Raw genomic sequence first — 26,007 nt, forward strand, 5'->3', positions numbered from 1 at the left:
TTTTTCATTTAGTTATATTTATTTGCTACCACATAATACTTCATTGCTCTATTTATTTATTTATTTATTAGACAATATGATGGAGACATATGTTGACTTTCTAAATATACTACCCGTTTTTATCCTATAAATGTGACGTGAGAGTCTATATCTGATTTTCAACCGCATACAGAGATCCAATCTCAATAAGCTAAAGCGTCATTAGTGTTTTTTTTTTCTCTTTAATTATTATCGTAATATTTAACCATATTAGTAATCGTAGGTTTATTTGTTATTATAATGTTTTTCATAAATGTTTTTCTTAATTCGAATACATATCTTCAATATACTTTTTACACATGTACATGGATTTTAGCAACACTTTTAAAAAAAAGATTATTATTATTATTATTATTATTATTTAACAAAAGCGACAAGTGTCGCCCTACGTAAAGAAAGGTTGTCACATCACAGTGACAATAGGCATTAGTTATGATAAATTAACGACCATCTAAAAGAGTATTATGTATGGCAAAACTAACACGTAGAGCGATGGCGACTTGTCACGCATATGAAAATAATATATTAGGACAACAATTCTACACCGATAAATCTCCATATTTTACAATTTTGGAAAAAGGCCCCGGTGAATCTGAGCTTTTCTCGAGAAAAATCTATGATGAGCGATGTTTTATAATATCAGTATTTTTATAATATCGCATATGGGAATTTAATCCTGCATCACTCACTCATTTACTGACTTACCACTAGACCATCTAATGGTGTAGTAGATGTCATTATTTTTATATTACATGACATCAATTTGTGCCCAAAATAATACTACATGGAATTGATATATGTTACCCCTGTTGGCATGGGTTGCCGTTGGGATATAGTCAACGATTCGTTATATATATGGAATTGACTAAAATTGTGAGTTTAATTAGTGTTAACTGAAGTAAATGTTAAAATTAAAATTTTTATATTGTGAAACTAACGATAACTTTTTAGAATAAATGCACCATTATTTCATGAACTATGCTATTTATAGGGCACACAGCAGAGTCTCTTCATTGGACTATCAGTGATATGATGCAGTGGCGTGGCTGATGCTATGTCAATAAAAAACCTCCATCATTTGCTGTGAACTTTTATTTCTTTTTAAAATTAATCTTATAGACTTATATTGATGATGTGGGATATATACAGATGACAATGTACCAATAGTTCCACCTACACAAGAAAATGCACTTTTAATCCCTGAATTTATATTATTGTGTGTACTAATCCCGCGTATATACATATGTACAGTTAGTCAGACTTTCCTCTCTGTCTAACTAGTCCCTTATATATATACCACATATATATATATGGAGTCAATATCAAATACTCTGGATGCAATTTTGAGTGTTGTCTAAGAAATATTTGATGATAATTATCAGATAATATAATGATTAGTATTTTACCTGTTTAAATATTGTTTATAATATCTTATTATTGTTTGACATTGTTTTAATTAGCTTTTATTCATATTAGATGATGGTCATCGTTAGATGTAAATCCAACAACTCGAAGAATATCTCTGATTTAAAGAATTTAGGGGTGTACTGAAATGATGTCATATATATATATATATATATTAAAATTAAACAATGGGATCTATGTAGTACATATGAGTTTTATTGGTGCATTGTCACTGTATATATATTTATGCAACACCAAAGGATTTATGGTAATTGTTACTAGCATCACTACAAAAGGTGTTTTATAGTGATTTTCAATGTGTTTTATAAATATTTTCAATGTCTTAGATTTAAAATGTGCTGCCATGATATCAAAAAGAGTCTCTAGCTGTGGAAATCAGCTTACAGCCAAATTCTTGCATCTGCTAAGTGTGTGTGCACCAAGCCGGATGATCAATTCACAGTGATACACATACTCGTGATATATGATTTGTCCACTTTGTCAATATATATCATATAATAAATTTGAAAATTATTTTTTTAAAATATATATATATAATCGCAACTCATCTAGCTTGTTGGTGACCTGACCTCACGATGTCGCTCTCATGTCAAGTGAAAAATTAGAAATGTCATGTAAAATTATTAATCTAATATTAATTAATAAAAATTATAACTATATGAGAGTTATTTAGAGGGATTAATTCGCATATAATAGTGTACTTCGATAATAAGAGTATAATATATATATATATATTTGGTTCAAGAATCAAAGTGCATTTTTCTTGTAATAACTTTCACATTTGAAATATTTAAATAATTAATTTTTATTAAAAGAAAAATTCATGGAATAACCTGAAAAACACGTGCGCACACACGACAAACAAGTTTGAGTTAATTAGAACTTACACAATTTTATAATAATAGTTATTTTTCCGGTTACATACATGGAAAGGTGGAGCTAGGGAAGATGGAGCAGGTGCCATGACCCCCTTGATTTTCGTCGTTTATATATTGATAAGTGTACAATGTTCATATATTTCATATCTATTTGTACACTCATTTGGCATGTATTAGAACCATAATGTGAAATTCAATGCTAAATATTGTGTTTTTTGTATTAACAGGGCTTAGGGCATTACTTAAAGACGAGGGAGAGCCAAAGTAAGCATTTTAAGCATAAAATGAAGAGTTTGAAGCCTCGGCATCATTGTATTAAGGACAAGGCAAACATAGGGGACTTCGATCATCCTTACGGTACAAGTTTATTCCAGGAAGACTTTTGAGAGCATGCTTATTCCGGCGTAGTAAGAATGATTCAAAGCCAAGTCAGAGGACCTTACAAGCAAGGTTTACGCTCGTAAGGATCCCGGCAAAGGCCATCCCAAGGAGCTTACTACTACAATATATGCCCGTAAGGGCAGTCGCTATAAGCAGAACAGTGAGGCTTATGGTCCAGCATTTACGGCCGTAAATGGGATAATAACGTAATCAGAAGACCTTGCGGATGGGGCTTACGACCATAAGTCGTCCGTGAGGCTTTCGCAACAATCTTCCCCTAGCTCCCTTTACGCTGTACATGCATATTTGGTAAGCGATCGCAAGCATAAATAGAATTTATAGAGAAATTTTTGGGGCATGATCTATTCTATCTCTCAATTCTTTGGGGGTAATTCTTGGAGGCAAAATTGAGGGAAGAAAAAGAGGTCTGAATCTCAGGACCTAAGGCAAGATTTGGAAAAGGGATTTGGCCCTCGACATTCAGGGATTAGAGATCATAGCTAGTTTAAGCCCATCGTGCGGCGTGTGGAATCTACCTTGGTGACTCTCATCATAGCGATATATATTGACAATGAGGTTTTAATGGATCCTATGTTTTGCCTTTTTGTTCTTTATATCTTAAATGCTTTCCCTCCATTAAAAGAAGGCTAATTTGTAGATGTTTGGGCATAGTTGAACTCTAGGGTTTATATTTTGTGACTTTGACTGTTGGATCTCTTATTCTTTAATTGATTTCTCCTTTGCAATCATGTCTATTTGAGTCTAATTGTGTGAATGGATGCTTGATAACTATCGAGGTGAAAGCCCTAGCTCTCATATTTTGTATTGCTATATGGAGAAGAAATTCTCACCTAGTATAGACTTATCACAATTCGAGAGGATAGTGGGTGCCCTCTGGTTAGGGTATCGAGGAGACTTTGTCTCCCACAATCCCTTCCGAGTGGGTTGATGATAATCTCCGTTCTCTTTGCAATCATGTGGAGTAGATTTTAGGAGAAATCATATTTCTACTCTGTATTTGGATTATAAACAATCGCTTGGGGAGATTGCTATACTTAAAAGATTGTCATTAAACCGCAATAAGGTTTTCATAGAGTGTTAATGCGATTATGTGGATGTCTATATCAGCTCTGCATCGATTCAGTTACACTTCACTTGAGAAATCAGGGTTTTGTATGCTTTTATAAATCTTTCGGTTCAAATAGGATTGCATGCTTAGACAAGCATGTATCCTGACTTCATAACCCTGTAGGAATGCTATGCTAGAACATCATTCTCTTCCTTGAATTCTTCCTATGATTTTTCCGAGTATTTTTTAGTTTTTATTTGTTTCTGTTTTCACATACTTCACGTATACTAGTATTCACCTCCTTCTCCTAGACTGAGACTCTGCACTTTACTTACGTTACACTTACGTCGCCCCTTTCATATAAATATATATATATATATATTACATATTACAATTAATAAATAATATAAAAATATATATATATATTTGTGAAAATTTATTGTTTTATTTTTAATATTTTCTGAATTGATTTATATAGTTTTTAAAAATTTATTGTTTGAGAAGTAGTTGTTTTTTCATAAATTAATATATATAGTCTAAAAATATTATACTTTTAAAAATATTTTTTAAAAATTTTATATTTTAGCTTTTTAATATTTAATAAATTGGTGATATATTAATAAAAAATTGTAAACATTTATCATTCTCCAACTTGATTTTTCTATAAATTAATGTATAAATTAACATATATATATATATAGAGAAAAATATTTATAAAAATCTATTATTAATTTGCCTCCAATGTTTGTTCTCTATTTTTAAGTCCCTCTAAAAAGTATTTTTGGCCCCTAAAAAAGTTCTCTAGCTCTACCCCTATATACATGTTAATTTTATAATATATACAAACTCAAACATAGTCAACATATATAAATAATGATTATAATTGTATATTTTACTTGAAAATAATGCATCTGTATGTAATATCGGAAAACGAATAATTTACTTCTATACTCTTATTGACCAACCAAATAAAAAACTAATAGAATTATTATAATTACAAAGTTGCTTCTATGCTTCTTTGCTTAATAAACAATGCATGATTTATTCATAATTAGTAAAAATGGAAAAAAGAAATTCTTGTGAGATAAAGGTATATTGGAAAAAATATCTACCATTAACATTGAATTAAAAATTTTCTTTCCATTTATTTATCATCATAGTTTCTTCATTCAACGAAACACAGGTGTTAAAACTTAATGAAGATGTTTTGATTGCTAGTGAAACCAATTAAAAGCATATATTTGATACTTAAAAATATTTTCTAGACATTGAGAGCATGAAGGTTTGTATGCCTCAGTTTTTAGCATGAATTAATGAAACTCATCATGAAGATTAATTATTGAAAAACTAATAACCCTTTTGAAAAGCATACACTAAGTGTCTCTTAGCCTTTTTCTAGCTTTTGATTGATGATGAATCATAAAATTTGAAACTGAATATTCTAGAACATAAAAAGAAGTTTTTCTCAAATTAATTTTATGCAAATAATATGCATCATTTTACTAAAGTTGAAGTCAAGCTATAAATATGTAATAGATGTAGAAATCAATTAATGGTCATACAAACAATTATTTTATTTTATTTTATGAATGTGGGGTACGATGTGTATAGGCGAGGACTTAATACCTCAACTCAAATGTGCCCTCATCTTGCTCGAGCTAGGTTTGAACTTACCTCTTTCGATACAAAGTATGAACACCGTACTGTACAGAAGCCGGTCTTGACAAGTAAACCAGAAAGATTATTGGTTCATACATTCAATTTAAATCATTTTTAGTGTAGTCTATTTATTAATTTTTATTTTTTATTTTATATTTGAATATCAATCACTTAATTATTTTTAATTTATATATATAAATGAAATTTTTGGACATAATGAAAAATGAGTTATAGTTTACAAAGGTTCATAATCCAAAGGTCATCTGCAACGCTGATTAAGAGGCGTGGGGATAGATATTGTCCAAGTTCAAAACCTGTCAAATGCAGTTTTAGTAACGGATCCTTAGTTTACAGATGTGGGTTTATAGTCCACAACCTTGGGTGAGGTTCATGACGGATATTACTAGTCGTGAGCATGCCCCTAACTAACATGCACTTGTTACATTTGTTATAAAATAAAATGATAGCTTTACAAGATCTCCTTGTATCTAAACTACTAACTATATATATGTAAAGTTATATTTCAATATTTTTGTTTGCAATCTAACGCTACCTAGATGAAATTTAAGAAATTAATTAACATAAGATGTGTTTTAGAAACCTTTTTAAAAGATGATCTGTATTTTGAGTTATTTTGGTGGTGTTCATTAGGAATTTGAAAATCCCAGTTTGAATTTGGGTATGGATTTAGTTGTTTGAGTTGAAATTTTAATATGAAATAATGCACCAAAAATTTAATTTAACTAATCTTAGTCCAAAATTATTTGAAAATTAAATTTTATTTTTAAATTAATTATGGATATAAAATTTTATTTTTAAATTAATTATGGATATAAAATTTTATTTTTAAATTAATTATGGATATTTATCAATAATAGATTATAACTTAATAAATTAAATTGTGAAAAACAAAGTTCTTTGAAAAGGTGTTTATTGATGCCAAGAGATAGAATAACATTTCTTATACGGAGATAATAGTTAAATAAGTTGGAGCTTTACTAGATCTCATTGAATCTAAATTAAACAAACCGATCAGCAGTGAATGGGGGTAAATGCGGATATATATATATATATATTTAAAAATGAATATTTCAATATTTCCTTTTGCAATATAACACAACCTACTTGAGTTTTAATGAAGCTTGAGACAGTAATACGAGGGTGCAGAATCAAGTTAGTTGCAAAGGTGATTATAGATACTCAAGGCATAAAAAGTAGAAGTTTCTAGATAGAGAGAAATAAGTTGTTGAAAAAGAAAGTTTTTGAAAATATTTATGGATAAATACAGCCTGCTAACTATCATTGATACATTTAGGCCTTAGTTATCATGAATATTGAACATGGAACAGGAAGTCAAAAGTTGGCTTGCTTTTCTAATTCCCCTTCCACTTTGAATAAGTAATGAAATAATTTAATTAGAGTTGTCAATTTACTATGAATCCAATAAAAATTAATTAATTTTTCTCCCCTACAGGGCTGAGATTGTGGTAGAGATATAATTCTTGATTTGGCAAAGGAAGAAAAATACCCTCTACTCTACTCGGATCATGTCTCAGAAACATATAATAAAAAAATGTGGGATATGCGCTAAGTTATAAAAACCCCAACATACATGACACTAGAAACGTTCACATATGACATATTCTCCATATATAATATTATAGTATGTTATAAATATAATATTAAATATTATATTTTATAAAATTTTAAAGCCAATATTTTATAAATTTATATATTTTTATAAAATTATTATTATTATCATTATTTTTTTAATTGGGGAACGAGAATCCCCACCCAAGTAATCTCTCGAGTGAGCGAGGAAAAAATTTATTCTCATACTAGAGTTATAAAATGAGAGTCGGGGATGAGATTTGTAAATTTGTGATGGGGCTCAGGGACGGAGATAGCAAGGAGGAATATATCCTTTGTGAATCCACGTTCCTTTTTGATAACTGCGATATAAATAATGTTTTCCTAGTTATCTTTGTCAACCCTTATCTAATATATATTGTTTTTCCATTATATTTGATATAGGCTTGTATTTTTATTTTTAATGTTCAATCTCATAGTGTTTATATGGAAATATCACTAATTAACATTATCTGAGATGCAATGGTTCTTTATTTTTAAAAATTGATACATAAGAAGAGTGTACAGTCTCTGCACTCTGGTGTGCCTTCAGCTAGCCAAACACAAGCTGTTCAGACATTCAAGTTCAACACAAGTTTTAATTTTCTCAAGTAAATAAGATACAAGGTCATGCCCTAATGCTTAATGTCTTTAACATTTGTTATTTGTTTTTTTTTCCATGTCTTAATTCTTGTTCATGTGATGAAAATGAGAGAAAAAAATATGTGCCATTATAAAATAATACATTTGAATTCTTTCCTCCTCAATTTCATTTTAATTGTGTTTTGATTGTTTTTTTTTTATAATGTGGACAAACCAACGTACACACTTTAACTATGCATTGAGAGAGAGTCGATACTTTACTCTATAAATAAAAATGATTTGCTACAACGAGTCACTCTCCCGATTGTATTATATATAGCCTCATACATGATCTAAGCGAGCCGAGGAGTTCGAGGCACGAGTCTAACTGACGTCTTGAATATGCTACGATCAAAGTTCGAAAGCAGAAAAATACAAGAAAGTGCGAGAGAGGCCGAGTCTTGATGCAGCATTGTCGCGATTCTTCAGCGAGGCATACACAGGACTTCGTCAGATTCTTTAACATCCTCTAGCAATCTAAACCGGTGATATGAGTTGAGATAGTTTCTGAACTCTACAAATGGCTATCTTGTAAAGCGACTTTGTTAATATGTCTGCAACTTGATCTTTAGTTGAGATGGACCTGATGTCAAGTTTCTTCAGTGCAACTCGTTCTCTAACAAAATGATAGTCGACCTCAATGTGTTTGGTTCTAGCATGGAATACTGGATTAGATTAGAGATACGTCGCCCCAAGATTATCACACCACAAGCAAGGTGGTATGTCCAGAAGAACACCAAGTTCACTTAACAGGGACTGAACCCACATAATTTCTGCTGTCGCATTAGCAAGGGACTTGTACTCAGCTTCAGTACTTGATCGAGACACTGTGGGCTGTTTTCTTGAGCTCCATGATATCAAGTTAGTGCCAAGGAAAACCGCAAACCCTCCAGTTGATCGTCTGTCATCAGGGCATCCTGCCCAATCAGCATCAGCAAATGCACTAATCAATGATGTACTTGGCTTGTTAATGGACAACCCAAAACTGACAGTATACTTCAGATATCTTAGAATCCTTTTTATTGCTGACCAGTGGACATCAGTAGGGCTGTGCAAGAACTGACAGACCTTGTTCACTGCATATGAAATATCTGGTCTAGTGAGATTTAGGTATTGTAATGCACCAACAATACTTCTATAATTTGTAGCTTGTTCTGGTGACAAAGGTTTACCACTTTCCTTTGACAATTTCTCAGAAGTTGACATGGGAGTAGCTACTGGTTTACACTGCACCATATTTGTTTTCTGCAACAATTCCCCAATATACTTCTTCTGACAGAGTATAATACCTTTTTCAGAAAAAATAACTTCAACTCCCAGAAAGTAATGCAGAATACCCAGATCTTTGATGGCAAAGTCGTCTCTCAACAACTGCAGCAAGGCATTTGTGGCTGATTCTGAAGAACTGACCACAATAATATCGTCCACATATATAAGCATATAAATACATATGCCTCTACTTTTGAATATGAACAGAGAAGTGTCAGCTTTGGAAGGACTGAAACCAAGGTCTTGTAGTTTAGAACTTAATCTGGAGTACCATGCTCTTGGAGCTTGTTTTAGTCCGTATAGGGCTTTATCAAGCTTGCAAATGTAATGAGGGAACTTGGCATCAGTATAACCTTGTGGCTGCTTCATGTATACTTCTTCAGAGAGAACCCTATGCAAAAAGGCATTACTGACATCAAACTGTCTCATGGACCATCCTTTGGTGATAGCAAGAGCAAGCACTATTCTGATGGTTGATGGCTTGACAACAGGACTAAAAGTGTCCTCATAATCAATGCCAAATCTTTGCTTGAACCCCTTTGCCACTAGTCTAGCTTTATACCTATCAACAGTACCATCTGCTTTCCTTTTTAGCTTAAAAACCCACTTGGAGTCGATAACATTTAGGCCATGTTTAGGGGGAACTAGATACCAAGTTTTGTTCTTTTGCAAGGCCATATATTCAGCATCCATAGCTTCTTTCCACTGAGGATTTTGCAGTGCATCAGCATAAGACTGTGGTTCAGTTTCTGAAGAATTTGCACACCTTTTTGTCAGATATGTAACAGTGCCATCAGTGAACTTCTTAGGCTGCCTTATATTATTCTGCAGTCTTGTTCGGCCTGGTAGTATCCTGGGATCTGCAGAAACAAAAGTAACAGACAATGGCATAGAATGTGCATCTACTAACTGGTCACTACTAGAGCTTTCAGAGGAAGTATTTTCAGTGTTATTGCTAATAGTAGGTTCAGTGGATTCTGTGCTAAAGTTTGGAGTGCTAATCATAAAAGGTGTTGGCAGAATGGTAGTAGTAATGTTTGGAGAGGTGTGTCTAGTGCTAACTTCATATTTTTCAAAGAAAGGAAAAACATATTCATCAAACACAATGTCTCTTGAAATATAAACTCTCCCTGATGGCACATGAAGACATTTGTATCCTTTATGTAGAGAGCTATAACCAATGAAGGTGCATTGTTTGGATTTGAAGGAGAGTTTATGGGCATTGTATGGTTTAAGATGGGGCCAACATGCATAGCTAAAGACTTTCAGCATGGAATAATTTGGTTTAATGCCAAACAATTTTTAAAAGGGCTTAAATTTTTGAGTGACAGGGACTAGGCATTTTTGTTTATAAGATAGGTGGCTGATAGGAAAGCTTCATCCCAAAATTTTCAGAGGCATGGAAGCTTGAGCCAACAAGGAGAGGCCTATTTCTAGCACATGCCTATGTTTTCTTTCTGCTGACCCATTTTTACTAATGAGGTACAAGGACAGGAGACTTTGTGATCAATGTCAACTTTAGATTTGTGGAGTTTTTATTCTCCCTCCCACCCAATCACTCTACATTCTTTTTACCAAGTAAATGTTGAACATGATTTTGACACTCAAGAAATATGGAATAAACATTTGATTTCAGAGACGAAAGTAAATCCAAGTGAACTTGGTAAAGTCATCAATAAAACTGATATAATATTTATGTCCTCCTACAGACTGAGGTGCTGGGCCCCCATACATCACAAGAACACAAGCTCAATAGGGAAGTAGAAGCATGAACAATATTAGACTAAGGGTAGCTGATGTCTCTTGGCTAATTGACATGCATCACACATAGATACATGTTCAAAAGAGGGTACAACAATATTATTTGATTTCAAAACAAATTGAACTACTTGCAAAGAAGGATGGCCAAGTCTCCTATGCCACAGATCTTGGCTTATTTTCTGCTGAAGGAAGGTTGTCTTGTATTGTCTTATTGTAGCAGGATTGATGTGGTAGAGGCCAGCTTCACACTTGCCTTGAAGAATTCTTTTCTTCGTGGCTTTGGCCTTAATAACAAAAAAATCAGGATGAAATTCAAGGAAAGCATGATTGTCTTTGGCAAGTTTGTGAACAGAAATAAGGTTCTTTGAAATTTTAGGAACATGCAACACATTTTTAAGAAGAAAGGAATTAGTAGGAGTAGAAATCCTAGTGTGACCTATATTGTAAACTTGCACCATTGCCGACTTGAACATGTTTTGGTCCAGTATACCTCTCCTTGACTGTAAGGTTGTCTAAATTGCTTGTGATGTGATCAGTTATCCTGAATCCATATACCAGTTGGGATCAATCTGATACAAAAAGGATTTGTGTTGGCCATTACTACTATGCCCACCTTCTTCTGCCCTAATAGCTGTAGTCAAACCGATGGTAGCACTTCAATGTAATATGAGTCGGGTTTCCTGAATACTTAGCAAGTTGGCCAAGGTCCCCTGAACTTCACTATTGTTGCCCCTTGTGCACTATTACCTTTGTTGTAGGGTGTTATGATTGTTGTTGTTGTTATTGCGCCATTTTGCCTTTATTACCACTGGTATTACCACCTAAACCTGAGCTATAAACTTGGCCATGCCCTTGGCCTCGTGAAACAAAGTAAGGACTGCCAGAGCCAATCTGAAATACAACATTGTTCTACTTCTAATGCAGCTTATAGCTCTGAAGATGTGCATACATATCATCAATGGTGATATAGTCGGATCTTGTAATAATAGAGGGTGACAAAGGATCATAATCGGCCTAAGGTCATCAAGTATGTAGAAATCACCTCCTCCTCACAAAGTGGCTGACCAATGGCAGCTGAGTGTGTCAACCAAAGTCTTCATCTGATGAAAATAGGCATCATCAGATTGCTCTTTTCTCAGGTTGGAGAGTTGGAACCGGATCTGCAGAATGCGGGCCTTTGACCTAGATGCGAACATGCGCTCCAAGGCCATCCAAGCATCATGCACAGTCGTCATGAACATGACATGCGACATCATGTCTTCTGTTAGCGATGAGAGTATGGTGCCCAGGACATCATAGTCGGTGCCGTTAACGTAACCTAGCAGGCGATTGCTAGAAGGTATGGCAGAACTAAGCCTTCCATAGGAGATAGTTATCACAGCTCAATTTGATGTTGATGAAGTGGTTGATTGGTGGAGTTGGGAGTAGGCCAGAGAAGGAAGAACTACGGAGAATGGAATTGGTGGTTCCAAAGAGATCGACATTGCGAGATCACTATGATATCTTTGATCAAAGTCACTTGTGGAATCGCCAGGCTCGAGCTACCATATAAATAAAAATGATTTGCCGCAAGAGTCACTCTCCTGATTGTATTATTTATAGCCTCATACATGATCTAACTGAACCGAGAGTTCAGGCACAGTACAACAGAAAACGTGCTGAATATGCTACAGTCAAAGTTCAGAAAACATACAGGGAAGTGCAGAGAAAAGCTGCGAGTCTTGATGGCGTTGATGCAATTCTTCGAGCGAGACATCAGCGAGGACTTCGTCCAGATTCTTTACTTGAGACTTCATATATAAGAAAAAAATAAATATGCATAGAAATACGAGTGGAATTGAATATGTTGCCTTTAAAAAAAAGAAAAATGTCAAACTAAGTTGTTTTGATTTATTTCCCTCTTTTATCTCTATTTTGTTTGAATTGATTTAATTTATATAATAAATTTAATAATTAGGATCTAGATTAAAATTCACAAAAGAAGTTACAAATTCTTTTCTTTTAGTCACTTTAGATTATTTATATATTTTTATTTACTCTATTAGATATTTTTTCCATAAAAAATAAATAAATAAATCTCGATGTAACATTGTTGTTATCTACATGCACTTCATGCGTTCAGTTGGAAGCAAGTCACCATTTGAAAAGAAAAAGAATGTCATTATTTATAAATTTTCTATTAAAATTAAAAACCAGAAACAACTACATATCATTCACGGGTAAATTTGGATTTCCCTGTCAAATTTTCTGACTGTTTTTTCATATTTTTTATTTAAAAAAAAAATTTGTTTCTTCTTAATCCTTATCATGTTGGTAATTTTTCACTGGCACCAGAGTTACTGTGATCTCAATCTAGTGTTGATGCAGTCCACCCCATGCATGGGTGAGCTCACTCTTCTTACAGTTAGGGCACACATTCACTAGCAAAAGAGGCAAACTCACCCCTTTGCGTTTTGGACACATTGTGTTTTTGAATGTGGGGCTATTGCCACGGACCGCTCAAATTGAGTTGATTGTTCATTTTAGTTTTTTAAACTAAAAGATTAGTCATTTAATCTTTAAAACTGATCCTGTCATTTCCATAAATGTGGGTAAAAATCCAAAAATATCAACATGAGAGTTTATGTGACTTGCAGTATATTCATTTTGCTACATGCCATGTTATACTCATAATATATATAGATTTTTGGTAAATTTTCAGGTATGCTAATGTGACTAATTAAGTATGTTCCTGGAAAGACCATATATATATGTAATGTTATATAGTCATGCAACAATAAGCAAAAATGGCAAAACTTGCAATGGGACACTATATATACCACCACAGATTCATTTAACATAGTTTTGTGCCACTATGTTAATTAACAAAGGAAGAGACAAAAGCGACTAAGTTGATTTCTCTTTTCTCAAGTGAATAATTTATCAATTGAACAATTTATTGTATCTTATGTGGAGCAAAAGCAATGAGTGAGTGAATAAAACTAGCGTGCGTAAAATATATATACAATATCTATTAGACTAGCGGTCAAAATATAATCGAATAGATAAAATAAACTCACTAGGCGAGAGCCAAAGATCACACACAATTTGAAAAGCTAATGGAGTTAGTCATGATTTTGTTATATTAATATTAATATTTAATGTATGTAGCACATGAAGACATGTGTTTTCGACTCTATTTACTCTATACCCAAATCCCAGATTTAGATTGTTGGATGAGAATCTCTAAGCAAAGCTAGTTTTGGTAATTCACTTTATTAATTAATTTAACTTTAACTTGAAGTCAATCATGGGGATAAATAAATAAATATAATTAATTTATAAGGCGCCTACAAAGCAAATATTATTTTTATGAGTATTTAAGTAAATTTATGATTTTCTGAGGGTGTCTGAAGTACCCAAACAAAAACTAACAAAAGTCATATAAGCACATATTTTTCCCATAACTTTTTAAATTACTTTTACCAAAAAGATAAATCCAAGAACATGAAAAGGTGATAAAAAGTATTTAGATTTAAGGCTTTTATTTCATATGTTTGAAAGTGCTGGGAAGTGAAAAGTAAAAAGTGTGGAAGTGATAGAAGTGGAAGTTCTACTTCATTGAAGAGATCAAAAGTCATGGAAAAATTGCACTTCGTACGTGCATTCCACTAAATGAAAGATGAAGAATTTCATGAGACTGTCAATGGGATCAGGATAGTTAAGATACTGTAGGAGGAGTTTGATAAATTATTAATTTTAAATCCATTTTCTAATCCCTATTTATTAGAAATGGATTAGTAACTTAACTATTTTATAATATTTTATTAATATTTAGATAAAATATTAATTTTTTAAATCCGATTTTTAGTTGATCTTCTATTAAGAAAAGCGGATTACTGAGTCTTTTCTATTAAAGATATTTGGAATGGATATTTTTAATATTTAATTTTAATTTAGATAAAATATTAATTTTTAAATCATTTCTAGTCCTTCTAACTAAAAGCAGGATGTTTTCTAATATTTAATAATATTTAAATAAAATATTAATTTTTAAATCTTTTTGTGATCCTTTTTATTAGATTTGAAATAGATATTTTCTAATATTTTAATAATATTTAGATCTAAAATATTAATCATCTACTTCGAAAGAAATCAAAATTTCTTTAAATCCGTTTCCAATTCATTTGGATTAAGATCGGATATTTTCCCAATATTTAATAATATTTAAAATGGGATACTTTTTCTAATATTTATATATTTAAATTAAATATTAAATTTAAATAGCTCTTATGATTGAAATATTTTTCTAATATTTAATAATATTTAGAAATTAAATATTAATGATTCCTTATTAGAATGGGTTGTACTACAAACAAAATAAATTCAGGTTTTCAATATTGTGTTTTTAAAAATTGAGATCCTAAGAGCCACAAATCCCTCGATTTACTATTATTTAGGGTTTTGGGTCGGGAGGGTTGCGATTTTACTATTTAGGGTTTCGGATCGGGAGGGTTTTCTTGCATGTTGAGATAATAAAAATTAATAAAAGATAAAAGTATCGATGTAACAACTTATAATTTGAGGATAAGATCCTACAGTGATGTCACCGATTCTAATTCCTTTTACTCTATCAGATATTCCCTCCGTACTATGCAGTAAAGAAAAGTTGGTTTGAAATTGAGTTAATAACCTCAAAAGTTTATAAAAATTATATGTAACTTTTTCAATATTACCCCCATTTAAAATATACTTTTGAAAAAATATATAGTTGATATAATTTTATTAAAAATGGTCAAATTAGGTGCATTAAATATAAGTGGTAAATTTAGATATTTAATGTTATACAAAATTTTTAAAATGGACAAGATACAAAAACAACTCAAAATGATAGTAAAAAGAGCGGAGAGTAATAGATTGTAGAGTGTCTAAATGCTTTCACTTACTGATGATTATAATTTTCAACTTACATCAGAACTAAACAATACATAAATATAATATTTCTAATTACAATAAATCAAATAAAAATGATATAATTTAAAATACAATATTTTTATTACATTGTAATCTCATTTAGACTGTGATTTTTATTAACTGATAACTTACCTGTATATCCGAGTGGGGTCACTTCAGTTTCCTCTCACAATGAAATGAACGGGCCATCATAGCCGCTCAGAGAATAAAGAAGGTTTGACTTGGTTTAATTACATGAGTACTAGGGAAAGAGAAAAGATATGTTAATTTCAAGATTAGAATGCCAAGTTGGGAGCCTGGTTGCATCAACAATATAAATAAATCAAAAATAAGTTATGGAGCCAATCAAAAATGTCTTATAAAATTTAAATAACATACTTAAACACATGAAAACAAACTCGCATTATTGACAACCGCCTAAATCTCATATTTGATTCCATGATGACACAAGAGTTTCAGTGGACACTACAATGATCACTATATTAAGTTTAAAAATAATGAATAAAAACTATTTTATATTAAAATTATTAGCGGAGTTAATTAGTATTAAGGACAAATATTTATATAAGAACCGTATTAGATATTTTGAAAATATATAGATATATTATGTATGAAATATTTAATTATTCATGATACATTTCTTTTGAAAGCATTAGGGGTGGAAAACCTAACTAGTTAGTTATATGTCAAACATTATAGAGGACCCTCATTAAAATTTGGAAATACTCAAAGAAAAGTCAAAGCCTCTCGAGAGAGATAAGAAAGATTGTTGACTTCCCTTTAGAGTATAGTGTCTCTTTCAAGAATCTAGTGCTCGTCCCACTTTGTTCCTATATCTTAATAACCCATTCATGGCATCCATGAAGGTCCTAAGTAAGAGAGTTGGGTCAATCGACAAGCATGCATGTGTTGAATAAGAACACCATTTAACTATATAAGAATAAGAAACTTATCAAAGTTTGAACCCCCAAGATTTATATGTCTTTCACCTTGCTTTCCTCCAATGGCTTTTTCTTCACCTTTGGTGCAGATTGATGCTACACATGACCACACGTTAGTTCTTCTTGTTCCTCGATTGGTTTTGATGCTAGCATCAATCCGCCATATCGAGGATTTAATAATAGTATATAAAACACAAGCATAAGGTATGTGATATCTCCATCAAGCTTTTAATATTTGGCAAGTGGTGAATTGCCAACTAATGACCCGCACCACACAAAGTGCGGTGAATTGCACATCCGACTCATTCTTGACCTCACCAGCGATTAATATATGGGGGTATGGATTACAAGCTCAATATCTACAATCGCTATATTATGATACATTATATTCGGTGGGAACTTAAACGCTGAGATAATTTCTTACACATACGCCTTTCTGTAGTGAAACTTCATGTAGCTACTACTATGGAACCTAGATTGATGTTTTAATTTCATTTCTTTTATATTTTTAGTGGTTGATGCTAAACCCATTTAACTTCAAATTGGGTGCTTAACGAAGCAAAGAACAAATAAGAGATGTTTCTATTTCTTCCCTTATTGAAACAATAATACAGCAAAACGTGCAAAGAAAAGATGGTGCTTTTTCCTGAGGAGCTAATTATGTAAGTGTGTGCTTGTGCGTTTGGTTTTCACTGGCTAAGCTTATCTTCAAACAAAATTAACTACTGTTTAGCTTAAGAATACTCACATACTTAATTGTGAGGTGTATTCCCAAAAAGATGGTTGACATTTGTCGCCAAAAATAACAGAAATTATATATGATTTTTATGAAAAGAATATTTGATTTAAATAAGTATATCAATCTATTTATTTAAAAATGGATAATTGCACATTCGTTAATAAAATTCAAAAACTAACAATCCGAGTATATTGAAAATTTAATCAGAAGAGAATATAACAGTAACATAAATTCACCTTTAGTAGAAATACAAAAAAATTAAAATAGTACTAACTCACCGAGGAGAATAGACATGGTCCCCCATCGAGTGAGATCTTCAATTAGTCTGAAGTAGTGGTCACCCTCACAACTATCACTTTCTCCACTTGCACAAGACTCTCGAAACTCTAAGCTCCATTTAACTGTTACAATACTATCCCTTCACTTTTTTTATTTTTATTTTTATGGAGCTACAGTTAATTATAAAATAAAGCATATAATCAATTTTCAGGATAATAAAAAGTAAAAAGAAAATATTTTAACATTAAAAATACTTGCATTTTGCTCAAACTAGATATTTCGGGCAACAACATATGTGGTAGGACATCTTTAGTCTTTCCAAGGAAAGGACTGAGAAAAATTTCTAGAAGTCCATATATCTCCCAAAGAACATGGGAGGTGAGATATCCCCTAATAATTGCCCAAAGTAATTTCTAAATTTGTCCAACAAAAGGGTTTAGTAGCAGCAAGTAGCAAAGCACACTTTAAGAATTTTTTATTAACCCTTCATTGCTTCATGTATAATTGTATATATATATATATGTGTGTGTGTATACGTATATATTTTTTAAAGAAGATAGGAAACTTGAAAAGATTGGTGAAGATAATTAAGTTTATATCAAAGAGATAATTCAAAAAGCATTAAATGTGATATGTCGTGGAAAAGATCGGCATTTGGAGACCCGGTCAAGATCAAGATTAAGATATTTCATCCACAGCAATCTCTGAAAGTGAGTTTAACCTACCACACAAAACACATGTCCTTTGAAGAGAACTTCTTGTTGTCATCAATATATAGCTATCAAGACTTCCAAATTGTTAGGTCTTACATATATAATTTCTTTCTTTTTAAGTTGTAAGATAAAGCATGAGAAATATATATATATATATAAATACATATAGCTAGTACATATATATAAATGCAATAAAAAGTATGGGGTTTGATTTAGAGGTTTTAACAAACTATAAAGCTCCTTCAATTATGGGTTTAAGTAGGATCCACAGCATCACATGCTCATGTGATCACAAATAGTACAATTATATATACATACATAAATTGAAGTAAAGCTACAATGAGGACCGGGACCATCACAACCTCCTCAAACATAATGATATGCTTAGTGAGCTGTGAGCATTAGCAAGAACACCAATCACTGCTCTTTGTTATCTTCAACCTCTTCGATGAATGCGTGTAAAGACACGGCACGATTCAAGCACACGCGGGGACTCTCCGTGCCATTGGTAGTGCTCATCGCAGATCATCGATTATAGAAAAAGCAAAGAAGGACGCAAAACCACAACAAGTGACCCCTATGAATCTTGAGATCACTGTGACTGCGTACCAACCAAGAGAACATCTCTTTAGAGAAGATTGTCACTTAGTGTGACTCATCTTATAGATGCTTAATTAAGATAGATGCACATCTTTTTCCACTTATCCACTTCATCTACTTTTGTTCTTCTTCATTTATACATCATTTATAAGCTATATATATATATACATCTATATATGTATATTAGATTTGGTATATGTATATTCATTTGTATATTTCTATAAGACTCTAGGGTTAGGCCAAGGATTTGATGAGTTGTATCCAATTGTCGAGTAAGAGATAGTTTTCTTTGTTGATAGATGGCTGATAGCATAGGAAGTAGCCCGGACTCAGAGACTCATCAGATTAACTATAGAGTCACCGGAGCCTCCTCCGGCACCATCTTTAGTGAAGGAAGCGTCAAGGAGCAAGACCGGTTGCTTCCGATCGCTATTGTTGGGAGGATCATGAAGCAAATCCTACCACCAAATGCAAAGATCTCCAAGGAAGCCAAGGAGACGATGCAAGAGTGCGTATCGGAGTTCATTAGCTTTGTCGCCGGTGAAGCATCGGATAAGTGCCATAAGGAGAAGAGAAAGACACTCAACGGAGACGATATTTGTTGGGCTCTTGGCTCTCTTGGCTTTGATGACTATTGTGAACCTATGAAAAGGTTTCTTCAGAAGTATAGAGAGTCAGAAGGTGATAGAGCTGCCCCTGGAGGTCACAACAAGGCTACTGCTAGCTCAGATTCTCGAGACGATATCGGAAATCAAGCTCAGATGCAATCTCATGGTTCCTTTTTCTAAATACATCAAGCTGATTTGGAGACCAAATTATTGAAGGATGATGGTTCAAAAATTAGTGTGGCACTGATACTGATCAAGCAAGATTATGATTATGGTATAAGGTCAGGAAATCTTCTGTTTCTGCTTGTGTGCTTTGTGTTGGTTCTTGAATCTTTGCATTTTATTTTTCATGTTGATTTCTAATAGACATTGTTGAAAAAAAAATATATGGATAATTTCCAGAGTTCTAACCTTTGTGCTTCATCATAATTCATCTGATTGTAAGTTTTATGGCCTTTAATTTTATAATAAAGTTAGCTAGATTTGCTAACAACCGCATGACTCACACTACTGAAAATTTATTAAGTTGCTGATTTGAATGCAAGTGCACAGGTAAATTATTCAAAGAGAATTATGTTAGCATGTACTTATTCTAGTTTAGTTGATCTTGTCCTATTTCTTGTGATTGATTTCATATATGCTAATATATAGTGCAAGTCGATATATATCTAGAGTTTGGGATGGAATAAGATTTCGGTTTATTTATTTATTTATTTATTTTTTTGTTTTTATGGTCATTTACAAATATGATCAACATTCAAATCTATGGTTGTAGTTTGATAATCTTAATTTATAAATAATTGAAAACCATGACATTCAGGGCATTACAGTGACATAATTATTAAGAACTAATTTGATCAAGCTATGAAATTCTTTAATTCAAACATCAGTTTATCTTGAAACTTTTATGCATTGATTAACACAGACAATTTGAAGAACATAATGGTGCATTGATCAAATGTACCATTTTTCATATTTTCTTAGCTATTATTTCTTTTCTATAACAACAACATTTCAGTTTAACAATTCAGAATTCAGTTTCATTTTCTACAAATGCAACAATTTTTTTGTTTTTAGAGAAATATGACTAATCCACGGATTCGAACTACTGATATATATCTAATTTGAGAGGAAAATGAATTACCAACTCTGCTATTGTAGGAGTGGTTTCTCTCTTGATTTATATATGAATACACTACAAACTAAATTTGCTATGTTGAGAAGTGAATTAGGGTTTTTTGCAGCTTGCATGAGGGAGAGAAGGTTTGAATATGGAAATGCTTGTCTTTGTGAAAATGCTTATGCCACATCACATGCATGTCTTATTTTTTTTTTATTTTTTTTATTTTTTTATTTTTTTTATTTTTTGAATAAAGGCATGTCTTATTTTTGCTAATCTCTTCCTTTTTTTAAATTTTTTTTTAATTATGTATTCCTAATCTCTAATCTTGGATAAAACCTTATAAATTACTTTATGCTAATCAAGTAATATACATTAATGTTCAGAAGGCTTGAGCACCATGAAGATGAAAGATGATCTACAACAATTTATATACTGAAAGAATGATGAGCAAGAAAGCACACATGTTATAATTAAATAAACATATGGAAAGAAAAATGTTTTTTTAGTGCTAATTAGTGCTAATCCTTCTTTATTGACTTCTGTGGGTGAAAGTTGAGAATAAATAAAGTTGGTTATTGCTCAACATCAACACAAACAGGTTCTACTTTTTGAACTTTACTGTTTGTATGATAATTAATCTGATTTCCAATCACTGATAGGTCATAAAGATATATAAAAGTATCCACACACACATCATGTTCAAACAGTAATTAATTTAACAAATAATGACCAACAATTGCTCCATAGAGAACTTCAAAATTTATCATCTTTTTTGTATTTATATTTAAATTGCATGAACTCAAGATTATGTTTTACACATTGGAAAAGGATTCATGTTCCCTTAGTCCCTGTCCAGATGAACATTGTCCAAGAAACTTGCATGGTTTGTAGTGAAAGAGAACTCCAATTAAATACATTCCAAGCAACTTGGCCTTACTATATTTCAGTATTGTTTTGCTTTTCCACAAGAGAGGATAGCTAATCAGTCTTTAATCTGATTTGTTTGTACTATTTCTGAAGAAAAATTTGTTTGAGTTAAAGCTCATTGCAAATCACCATCATTGAAGACAGCATGTTAGCGACGCACGGTTTGTCGGCAGGTGTCCACTGTTCTGTAAACCTGCAGAAATATATATGTTGTAACTGTGAAGTGAGAATACTGAAAATGAAGAGGAAGAGCTTCAGAAGATAGTTATTTCAATTTTGCTTCACTTTGCAGTAGCCTGCATAGAGTATACATATATTTCCAAAACAAAAGCAAAAGCAACAGATAACTATAAAGATAGCTAGTACAAGCAATTCATAGCTTATACAGACTTGGGCATTAACTTTGGAATGGACAACAGCCTCCAAACAAAATCACTAGTAAAGCCCAGCTTGTACGAGTAGATTTCTGCAGATATAGCTTCAAATCACAAGATACAAAACATGCAGTTTCATTCTTTTGAGTCAGCTTCAGTCAATGTGCCAACAAATTCCCCCCTTGACTGAAGATTGCATATACCTAACTGCATCCTCATCTGATTGTGCTTCTTCACTGTCAATGCTTTTGTGAGCAGGTCAGCATGTTGATCATCAGTGCTACAATGTTTCACAATAATAGTTCCATCTCCAATCATACTGCGGATAAAATGAAACTTGATGTCGATATGCTTTGTTCTTCCATGATGAAGAGGATTCTTTGCAATAGCAATTGCTGACCTATTGTCGCACCAAATGATAGTAGCCTCATCAGTTTTCATTTCACAATCTTCCATTAGCTTTCTCAGCCACAAGCACTGGCAAACAGCTGAAGACAAAGCCACATATTCAGCTTCAGTTGTGGAGAGGGCAATTATCTCTTGTCTCTTTGACATCCATGAGACTGCACCAGACCCCAAACCAAACACTACACCTGAAGTGCTCCTCCGATCATCCAAACTCCCACCCCAATCACTATCTGAGAACCCTTCCAGTTTCCACTCAGATTCATGTGAATATTGGAGGCCAAAATCAGCAGTGCCAGCAAGATATCGAAGGACACGCTTTGCAGCTCCTGCATGAAGTTTGGATGGCTTGCTCATGTATCTAGATAGGACACCAACAGCAAATGAAATATCTGGCCGGGTATGAGTCAAATAGATCAATCTTCCAACCAAGCTTCTGTACCTCATAGCTTCTGCATCTCCAGACCCATCATTAATCTGGAACTTTTCATTAGTACACATTGGTGTTGGGGATGACTTACAATTAAGCATGTTAAAACTTCTTAAGAGATCCAAAGTATATTTTCTTTGAGTGATGAACACTCCCTTCTCATCTTGTATCACCTCAACTCCTAAGAAGTAACTCAACAAGCCCAGATCAGTCATATCAAACTGCTTCTTCATTTCAAACATGAATTTTGTGACAAAATCAAGTGAAGAGCTCAAGCATACTATGTCATCCACATAGATGCACACCAGGAGAACATCACCATTCTTTTCAACCTTCTTATATAAAGTATGTTCATTGTCACTCCTTTTGAAACCCTGCAAAGCAAAATACCTGTCAATTTTGCTATACCAGGCTCTTGGTGCCTGTTTTAGACCATACAAAGCCTTATGGAGTTTGTACACCATATGTTCTTTCCCTTCAATCTGAAAACCCAAAGGTTGCTCAACATACACCTCTTCAGCAATCTCCCCATTCAAAAAGGCCGATTTTACATCCAAATGATACAAACACCACCCTTTTTGAGCTGCGAGAGCAAACAAGAAACGCACAGTCTCCATGCGTGCCACCGGTGCAAAGACATCTTCAACATCAATGCCCAGCTGTTGAGTATAACCCTTTGCTACAATTCTTGCCTTAAATTTCAGAATTTCTCCATTAGCTTTGAACTTGGTCTTGTAAATCCACTTCAACCCAATGATCTTCTTCTCAGGCGGGTGATCCACCAATTCCCAAGTTCCATTGCGTTGAATTGAGTTCATCTCTTCTGCCATTGCTACTTGCCATTCATTAGACTTGGAAGCATCTTCATAAGACATAGGATCAATAACACTCAAGGCAAAAGAACAATTATTATAAATGTCACTTAACTGACGCATCCTTCGTGGTGGGGACTCATCATCTGATGCGTTAAGTATATCTGTAGAAACTCCTGCAGAAGCTGGTTCGTCATGCTGTCCTGCAGAAGGTTGCTCATTGTGATGACTGACAGTGCAGTCTTGACTTGCAGACACATGCACATTTTGCTGACCTACACCATCAACTGAGTCTTCAAGGCTAGGAAAACCATCCCTCCAAGTATACACTGAAGAACAATCTGCCATAGAATTCCAATCCCATCTTTCATCTTCTCTAAATATCACATCCCGACTCAGGAAAGCCTTGCATGTGATGGGATTGTATAGCCTATAGGCTTTAGTTTCAACACAGTAACCTACAAAGATGCTTTTTTCAGATTTGTCTTCTAGTTTTAATCTCTTTTGTGAGGGAATCTGGGCGAATGCTAAGCATCCAAAGACTTTCAGATGATTCACATTTGGTTTAACTCCTGTCCACATCTCATATGGGGTCATGTTAGCCACCGGTTCTGTCGGAGAGACATTGATTAGATAAGTGGCCGTTGCAGCAGCCTCTGCCCAGAAAGAGAACGGCAACCTACCGCACTTTAGCAAGCTGCGAACCTTCTCCACCACGGTCCGATTCTTTCTCTCCACGGTGCCATTATACTGAGGTGTGTACGGCGGAGACAGCTCACGCTGAATACCCAACTTCTCACAATGCTCAATGAACTCCTTGAGAGAAACTCCCCCACCTCTATCGGACCGAATGATCTTCACTTTGTTTCAGTTTGTCTCTCCACCATTGATTGAAACTTCACAAAGACTTCAAAAGTCTGACTTTTTGTCTTGAGAAAATAGATCCACGTCATGCGAGAGAAGTCATCCACCAATAAGAAGAAGTATTTACTTCCCCCCATGGACTCAACATGCATTGGTCCACAAAGATCCATATGAATTCGTTGCAGACGCTCATTGGCCTTCCTCGGTCCTCCAGCTGAGAATGGTGCCCGAGCATGCTTCCCGACGATACATGCTTCGCATGAATCAAGTTGGCCAATGTCCGGAAGACCAGTCACCATTTCTTTCATCTTTAAAGCCCTCAAACTTTGATGATTTAAATGGCCAAAACGTTGATGCCAAACCATGGCATCACTCAGCTTCTTCACAGCCACATTGACCCTTCCAGGATTGGGAAATATCAATGGAAACATATTATTTTCAGTCCGCCTGACATTGATCACATGTTCCCCGGAGCTACACTCTACTATGCAGCAAGAATCACCTTCAAACATCACATTGTAGCCTTTAGAGAGCAACTGACCCACACTCAGAAGATTGTGGGCGAGTCCAGGGACGAACTGCACGTCGTGGAGAAGCTTCACACGACCTTCCCTTGCATTGATGGCAACTGTGCCTCTCCCTTCTACTGCAATCTCTTTGTCATCACCCAATCTAACCTTGAGCTTGTGAGATTCATCAAGCTCTGTAAATAGATTCTTCAATCCGGTCATGTGGTTAGAACAACCACTGTCGATGATCCACACCGAGCTCGCCGGACTTCCTCCTTCACTGTGAGCCATGAAAAGATTACTCACCTGCATTTCCTTCTCTTCTGCCACCAAGGAAGTACCTTTATCTGTTGGTTTGTCTTTGAACCAGCAGTGAGCCTTGATGTGCCCATATCTTTTACAGTGATGACATTGGATGCCACTTTTGAACACCCTTTGCTCACCAATGCTTCCTTGCTACATTACGCTCCCCTTCCTCTTCCTCTCCCTCGTCCGGAACCTCCGAGCGAGGTTTCTCCCTCTACCTCTTGTTGGAGTCGCGATCAACTTCTTTTGATGATGATGAGGGGTTACGATCTTACATGAAGAACCTTCTCCTCAACTTGATCAGATTGGTGATCAATCTTGCTTCATGAGCCTTGAGGGATCCGAGTAAGAACATCTAAGGTCGACTTAGTAATGTCCTTGGACTCTTCTATCGCCCGTCACTACATGATTAAACTTGGCCCCCATGCTTCTCGAGCACCTTTCCGACCACCATAGCTTCAGAGATAGTGTCTCCAAGCCTCTTCATTTCGTTCACCATCTCTTCAACGCGAGTAATGAAGTCTTCAACACTCTCATTGTTCTTAATCTTGAGGGTTTTCAAAACCTTGTCGCAATCCTTGCAACTTCACTGCAGTTAGCTTGGGGTCACCTTGATAATGCCGTTTGAGACGATCCCAAGCCGCTTTCATTTGTCTCAAGCTGCCTCTATGC

General features: G+C 33.9%; 1 protein-coding gene and 1 non-coding gene across 2 annotated transcripts; one reads left to right on the top strand and one right to left on the bottom strand.

Moving 5' to 3' along the window:
• Positions 1 to 11,675: 11,675 nt before the first annotated feature.
• On the bottom strand, positions 11,676 to 11,812 carry LOC120274364. The gene has a single exon (XR_005540889.1). It is a non-coding gene; the product is annotated as a small nucleolar RNA Z247 (small nucleolar RNA).
• Positions 11,813 to 19,182: 7,370 nt separating this feature from the next.
• On the top strand, positions 19,183 to 20,052 carry LOC120273892 (nuclear transcription factor Y subunit B-1-like). The gene has a single exon (XM_039280632.1). It carries the CDS (start codon positions 19,277 to 19,279, stop codon positions 19,763 to 19,765), a length of 489 nt encoding a protein of 162 aa, XP_039136566.1. The 5' UTR covers positions 19,183 to 19,276; the 3' UTR covers positions 19,766 to 20,052.
• The last annotated feature ends 5,955 nt before the right edge of the window (positions 20,053 to 26,007 follow it).

The sequence above is a fragment of the Dioscorea cayenensis genome, chromosome 12 (assembly GCF_009730915.1).
Source record: "Dioscorea cayenensis subsp. rotundata cultivar TDr96_F1 chromosome 12, TDr96_F1_v2_PseudoChromosome.rev07_lg8_w22 25.fasta, whole genome shotgun sequence".
In the NCBI taxonomy this organism is placed as follows: Eukaryota; Viridiplantae; Streptophyta; class Magnoliopsida; order Dioscoreales; family Dioscoreaceae; genus Dioscorea; species Dioscorea cayenensis.

Bases quoted from the DNA above. Each gene is read 5' to 3' on its own strand.
- LOC120273892 (XM_039280632.1), top strand. From the start codon at position 19,277: ATGGCTGATAGCATAGGAAGTAGCCCGGACTCAGAGACTCATCAGATT.